Source organism: Mandrillus leucophaeus, unplaced genomic scaffold (genome assembly GCF_000951045.1).
Source record: "Mandrillus leucophaeus isolate KB7577 unplaced genomic scaffold, Mleu.le_1.0 Scaffold43, whole genome shotgun sequence".
Taxonomy (NCBI): domain Eukaryota; kingdom Metazoa; phylum Chordata; class Mammalia; order Primates; family Cercopithecidae; genus Mandrillus; species Mandrillus leucophaeus.
Window position 1 is genome coordinate 4210836 of NW_012104587.1, and position 7278 is coordinate 4218113.

The 7278-nt window shown below is 51.6% G+C and overlaps 1 protein-coding gene across 1 annotated transcript in view; it reads left to right on the forward strand.

Moving 5' to 3' along the window:
- Window positions 1-7278, forward strand: part of SLC22A20 (solute carrier family 22, member 20) — a 26928-nt gene that overhangs the window by 2488 nt on the left and 17162 nt on the right. Inside the window, exons 3-6 of the mRNA XM_011993554.1 lie at window positions 640-794; window positions 4154-4322; window positions 5632-5755; window positions 6604-6719. Of these exons, the coding sequence (XP_011848944.1) occupies window positions 640-794; window positions 4154-4322; window positions 5632-5755; window positions 6604-6719 (564 nt within the window). The remainder of the gene's footprint in view (window positions 1-639; window positions 795-4153; window positions 4323-5631; window positions 5756-6603; window positions 6720-7278) is intronic.

Below are 7278 nucleotides of genomic sequence, written 5' to 3' on the forward strand. Positions count from 1 at the left end.
TGGGTGAGTGGGTGAGTGAATGAGTAAGAGGGTCATGGGGTATGTGGAGAAGAAAAGCTGCCTCCCTTCTTGGCCTGCTTCCCTCCTGGCCAAATTGGGGTTGTGCGCTCTGGCCCTGGACCCTCATTTGCAAATAGGGCAAATAACCCTGCCATCCTGTCCTCGGGCCCCTCTGTGGCATGGCAACCCTCTAGTCCACGTAAAGACTCAACCCTGGCTCCTGCTCCCACACTGGGGACTGGCCAAGGGCTCACCCGCTGTGAGTTCTGGTTCGAGGCCTCCCTCTAGCCAGAACAGCGCTCAGGTGGCCTCTCCCCACCTGCCACACGCCCCTCTGGGGCTTTGTAGAGTCCCTGCCTTTCCTCGAGCCTGGACTAAATCTCCTTGCCAACGTCCTTCTACACTATGTCCCTGTGTCTGTGACCAACCTCTGCCACCAAGCCTGGGTCCCAGCAGTTTCAAGTTTCTGTTTTGGAGGGGTGGCTTTCGCGGGGTACCCCATCTTCCCCGTGACGTGACTGCCTTGGTAACGCCCCTGCTCGGGTGGAAGGGGCAGGCGTGGGCTGCCCATTTGTTTCTTGGGGGATGCTGCTGCTGCCTCTCAAAACCCTAATGCCTGTGCCCATTCTCTGGACTCAGGCTGGGCCGCAAGGCCCCCCTGGTCTGGTCCTACCTGCAGCTGGCAGCTTCGGGGGCCGCCACAGCGTATTTCAGCTCCTTCAGTGCCTACTGCGTCTTCCGGTTCCTGATGGGCATGACCTTCTCTGGCATCATCCTCAACTCCCTCTCCCTGGGTGAGTCCAGCCGAGGAGAGGCCGAGAAGGACTGGGGCTCCTGAAAGAGTGGGGCAGGTGGGGGGCAGGAGGGCGGGGGGCAGGGGACACGGGGATGGCAACGTCCAGGGTCGTTGGACATTTTTCTCATGTTGTTTTGTTGGGATTCTCATCCAGCAACCTCATCTCAAAGCCTCCCGCCAGAGTTCTGGACTTGGGGGACCTGGGCTCCCGGGTAGTGGTGGCCCTGCTGGCTGTGGGTGGGAAGTCCCTGGATGGCCTTTCCCAGGTCTGGGCTTTAGTGTACTCATCTGTAAACTGAGAGGGTTAGGTTTATTTTATTTGTGAATTAGCCAACAATAACCACTTACTAAGCACCTATTGTCTCCAGGCTTAGTGTGGGGACACAGAGGCCACAGGGACACAGGAGGGGAGTGAGCCATGATGGTCCCCAGGGCTGCAGCCAGCCCTGAAATTGTGTGACTCTAAAAAGGCTGGTGATTCCTCAGCTTCATGGTGGAGACCTGGCTCCTAATGCCAGCTTGGAGTGTTGTGCCCCCAAGTAATAAATGGCAGACTCAGTCCTCACTCTGGGCTGGTTCTGGGCAGTCCCTGGGTGGTCCTTGGAGAAAGCTTTGCAGGGCAGTAGGAAGCCCACCCAGGACACAGGCCTGCTACCTACCTATGCTTCATTTTAACACTTAGCTTGCTCCTGGGGACATCACTGGGCGCGGAAACTGCTGCCACCATCAGCTGTGCAAAGACAGGATGGGTCTTTTATATCGGGGGTCAGGGAGAAATCTTGGGACCGGAGAACCAGGACGCACCAGGCCAGCACACCTGACCTCCCCTCCCTCTCCCAGCACAAAGTGGGATCTCAGCAAATCCCAGCCTACGCAGCTTACTCTGCAGGGTGGGCATCCGGCCATGGCTTGAAACAGGTGTCCAAGGTCCACTTCTTGCTGGAATGCGCTCTAACACCTACACAGACACATACAGACACACACACACATGCATGCACGCATACGCATCAGAGACTGCCCAGCCTCTTAACACCTCCTGAGGCTGGAGAGGACGGGCGCTGTCTTAGGACATCTCAGCCTGTAAAGACGACTTTGCAGAGATTCTATCAAGTGCCCTGGAGCTCCCACGACAGGCCATGCCCTGCCTCAGGTCACACTGCACAAGTGTAGTGACCCCCCGCCTATGTGTATATATATATATATATGCCTCCCCTCATGTTTGTTCCTGTGCACACTGTTCTGTATCTTGATTCTTCCACTTAACCAAGTTGTCACTGGTCCACTGCCTGATAGAGGACCTCCTAGTGCCCGGAGAGGCTCTAGAGGTTGCAGTGAACACAGCAAAGCCCCGCTTCTTGGGGTCCATGTTCTAGCGAGGGGCGATATCACCACCACGCATAATGAACCGTATAGTTTGTTCGAAGACAGTAAGTGCTACAGAGGAAAACTGAAGCCTGGAAAGGGGAGAAAAATGGCCAGGTTGCCCGGGCGCGGTGGCTCATGCCTGTAATCCCAGCACTTTGGGAGGCCAAGGCGGGTAGATCACCTGAGGAGTTTGAGACCAGCCTGGCCAACATGGTAAAACCCCATCTCTACTACAAATACAATTAGCTGGGCGTGATGGTGGGCGCCTGTAATCCCAGCTACTCGGGAGACTGAGGCAAGAGAATTGCTTAACTCGGGAGGTGGACGTTGCTGTGAGCTGAGATCGCACCACTGCACTCCAGCCTGGGTGACAGAGTGAGACTCTGCCTCAATAAAACAAACAAAAAACCCCACAAAGAATGGCCGGGTTGGAGGAGAGGGGTCTGCAGTTTTAATTAGCGTGGTTTGGGAAGACTGCACTGAAAAGGGGTCATTTTGAGCGAAACTGGAAGGAGTTGAGGGAATGAGCCCTGCAGGTGTCTGGGGTAGAACATTCCAGGCAGAGGGAACTGCCAGGCAGAGGCCCAGCCGCGGAAAGTGTGCCCAGGGTGAAGAGCAAGGAGGGCCCTGTGGCTGAAGCAGAGTTGGGAGGTGGGCGACAGGGGAGGTCGGGGAGGGCAGTTCTGCAGGACCTTGTGGCCAGCGTTCTAGGACCTCGGCTTTGCCTCTGAATGAGACAAGAGCCACTGGAGGATTTTGACCAGGGAGAGACCCTAATCTGATTTAGGATTTGAGATCTGATAAGATTTATCTGGCTGCCATGTGACACCAGGACAGAAGCAGGGAGGCCGGTTAAGGGGCTACTGCTGTCATCAAGCAAGAGACCAGGTTGAGCTGGGCCACGGTGGCAGCAGTGGAGGCAGCGAGGAGAGCTCAGATTCTGGCTCAGTTCTGAAGGATTTGCTGAAGGGCTGGACGCACGGGCTTCTTGCCCACTGGGAAGAAGCTTCCTCATTAATTCGTTACAGCTGCCTCGTAAGGGTGTGTTGTCATTATTTAACCAGTCCCCTGTAGATGGACATTCAGCTTGTTCCAAGTTTTGCTCTTTACAAAAATTAGTGTTTTCTGTCTTTGCATGGGGTTGAGCACCTCTGCCCATTTTCCTTTTAGCTTGTTGGCTGTTTTCTAATTGATTTGTGAAAACTCTTCCAGTATTAGGGAAATTAGTCTTTCTTCTTTCTTTCTTTTTTCATTTTTTGAGACAGAGTCTCTCTGTCGCCCAGGCTGGAGTGCAGTGGCACGATCTCGGCTCATTGCAACCTCCACCTCCCAGGTTCAAGCAATTCTCGTGCCTCAGCCACTCGAGTAGCTGGGATTACAGGCACACACCACCATGCCCGGCTAATTTTTGTATTTTTAGTAGAGACAGGGTTTCGCCATGTTGTCCATGCTTGTCTCAAACTCCTGACCTCAGGTGATCCACCCGCCTCAGCCTCTCAAAGTGCTGGGATTACAGGAGCGAGCCACTGCACCCAGCCCAAAATTAATCCTTTATCTGTTAGTTGGGTTAGTTTATCTGTTAGTTGGGTTACAACAACTATATTTTTACGTTTTTTATTGACTTTTTTTGGCTTGACTTATGGTGTTTTGTTTTGTTTTATTCCAATGCAGACATTTTTTATTTTTACAACTCCAAGTTTGTCAACCTCCCCTTTTATTGCCTCTGGGTTTTGTGATGTCCTTGGAAAAGCCTTTCCCTACTCTAAGATTGTAAAATAATCTCCCCTGATTTCTTCCGGCATTGTTGTGGTTTTATTGTTTGTTGAGTTCTTTGATCTACTTAGAATTCATCTGGAGTGCAGTAAGGACACCTTTGCCTGTGTCTCAGCAGGTCTCTGGAATGAGTTTAAGCTGTCAGAATCATAAGGGGGGTGTGGTGAATTAACCACATGGGTAGCTGAATGCCACTGCATGTCACTGTTTTCTCCCCAGTTGTGGAGTGGATGCCCACCCGGGGCCGGACTGTGGCAGGTATCTTGCTGGGGTACTCCTTCACCCTGGGCCAGCTCATCCTGGCGGGGATAGCCTACCTGATTCGCCCCTGGCGGTGCCTGCAGTTTGCCGTCTCTGCTCCTTTCCTGATCTTTTTCCTCTATTCTTGGTATGTCCTGAACAGAGTGGGGTGGGGGAGGGTGCACCTGTGTGGCCGAGTCTTCACCTGGCCCTGGGAGAGGTTGGGGTGTGCGGTGACCGAGACTTGTTGGACTTGACGTGGGACACGAAGGATGGCAGGCATTCGTGGAGGCTGCAAGCTCTCAAGTCCTCACAAATGGCTACTGGGACGCTCTGGTAAAATCCCTTGCATTAGTGTGGGGCCCTGGAACATCCCAAGAGCTTTTGCCTTCATCAACTCCTTCACATCCCTCAACATTTTATAAGTACTCTAAGTACTTATAAAGTTATAAGAATATAACTGGGGCATTTATAAGAGGGTAATGAGGCACAGCCTCATTACAGAGAGGGCCCATGACTCACTCAAGGCCACACAGCTGGGGTCAGAACCAGATTCAAAACTGGGTCTGGGACAGGTGTGGTGGCTCACACCTGTAATCCTAGCACTTTGGGAGACTGAGGCAGGCAGATCACTTGAGGTCAGGAGTTTGAGACCAGCCTGGCCAACATGGTAAAACCCCGTCTCTAAAAATAAATAAATTAATTAATTAAATAAAATTAGCCGAGCATGGTGGTGGGTGCCTGTAATCCCAGCTACTCGGGAGGCTGAGGCAGGCAAATCACTTCAATCCGGGAGGCGGAAGTTGCAGTGAGCTGAGATTGCACCACTGCACTCCAGCCTGGGCGACAGAGTGAGACTCTGTCTAAAAAAAGAAAAACCACGGGTCTGTTGAAATCCTAAGTCCTCTGTAGTTTTTGTCTGTTTGTTTTTTTGTTTTGTTTTGTTTTGTTTTTGAGATGGAGTCTCTCTCTGTTGCCCAGGCTGGAGTACAGTGGAGTGATCTCGGCTCTGTAACATCCACCTCCCAGGTTCAAGTGATTCTCCTGTCTGAGCCTCCCGAGTAGCTGTGATTACAGGCACACACCACCACGCCTGGCTGGTTTTTTTGTATTTTTAGTAGAGACGGGGTTTCATTGTGTTGGCCAGGCTGGTCTTGAACTCCTGACCTCAGTCGATCCACCCTCCTGGGCCTCCCAAAGTGCTGGGATTACAGGTGTGAGCCACCGTGCCTGGCCAAGTCCTCTGTAGTCTTTAAATACTGTTCAGTGAGTCTCTGTATGATATGCTGCAAAAAAAGGGAAGCTGGCATGGCCCCCAGACTTCCTGATGCAACAGACAGGAGGACAGATCACCTTTTCTGGGTCTGAAAGAAGGTGGACAAGGAGCTACTGGGTTTGGGGAACAGAATGAGCTCTACCCAGCCCCAGATCCTTCTTCTTCCTCCTCTCGATCCCAGGTGGCTTCCAGAGTCATCCCGCTGGCTCCTCCTGCATGGCAAGTCCCACTTAGCTGTACAGAATCTGCAGAAGGTGGCTGCAATGAATGGGAGGAAGGAGGAAGGGGAAAGGCTGACCAAGGAGGTAAGTGAGCTGGGAGGAAGGAAGGGTGGGAACAGTCTTCAGTCTTGCTGGCAACCTCCAGTTGTACTAGAATTTAGCAACTTCCCAGGACTCACGTGCCATCCAAGTGTAGACGCTGGGAATACACAGTACAGGCAGAGTTCTGATGTGTGAAAGATGTTGTCTAGGTATTGAATGACTGTGTGATTTAGGATAAATAATTTAACTGCTTTGCTCATCAGTTGATCCATCTTTGCAACGAGGAAATAACCCTATTAACCTTGACATCCAGTTGAAATTTTAAAAAAATAATAAACTAAAATTATTAAAATAGCAACCACAAAGTAAAATTACTGGGGAATCAATAACAAAAGTACTATCACAAATACCATGTATTATAAGATAGTTACCATTTATTATCAATACGCATCATTTCTCAAGCCCCATGCCAGGCACTAGGCTAAGAGCTTTATGTACATAACCTCGTTTCATGTCTCATTTTTGCCAATGAGGAAATTGAAGTGGGGACAGGTCAGGTAACTTGCCTGAGAACATACAGTAGGAAGTGGCAGAACCACTTGGAACCCCTGCTCTTATCTAACACAGTCTTCAAGTCTATACCAGGAATGGGGTGGGAGGCCCTCCAGAACCACAGAACCTCAGTACTGTTGGGGTTCGTGTTGGAGCTTCTCAACACCCTGGAAACAGCCCCTCAAGTGCCATCAGTCTTTGGATGGAGAGGAGACAAGGGCCAGCCACCTCACCAAAGACCTCAACCCCAGCTCTCCTCCACACAGATGAAGGGGTTCCCTGCAGGGATGTGGGGTCCCAGCTCCCTTGCTTCCCCTGAGCAGACTCTTCTCACCTAGGTGGTGAGCTCCTACATCCAGAGCGAGTTTGCAAGTGTCCGCACCTCCAACTCGATCTTGGACCTCTTCCGAACCCCGGCCATCCACAAGGCCACATGCTGTCTCATGGTGATCTGGTAGGTGACAGGCTCACGCCCAAGTCTTTCACCCAAGGCAGGGGCATGCTCTCTGCCCCCACTGAAAAACTCTGTTCTGAAATACTCTTAATGCAATGAGCAGGTGAGCCGTGTGAACTCAATCTCTTCCCACACCCTTTTTCCAGCACTCGGCCTCTGCTGGACGCTGAGATGTGGTGACAGATGAGATATCATGCCAACCCAGGAACCCCATTTCTGGGCAGTGGGTCTCACCTGGGTGGGAGGACTACTGGAATCACCAAGGCAGCTTTTCCAGAATGTAACTTGTCCCATCCTGATATGCCCCTGAGGCTGGCTCTCCAGTGGATTCTGGGAAGTGTCGCACTCTGGAAAAAACACTTCTGGATCCAGAAGGGGATAGACAGGAAAATAGTAATTTCCATGCAGTGAGACAAGTATCTTGACAGCATTTCTGCTAGCTGGGGCTGCTGAGGGCTTCAGCCAGGAGACAGCATTGAGACTAGTTTTAAAAGATGGTTTATCAAGTTTGCAAGGTGGGCAGGAAGGAATTCCTAACAGGTTCACAGGCATGAAGATG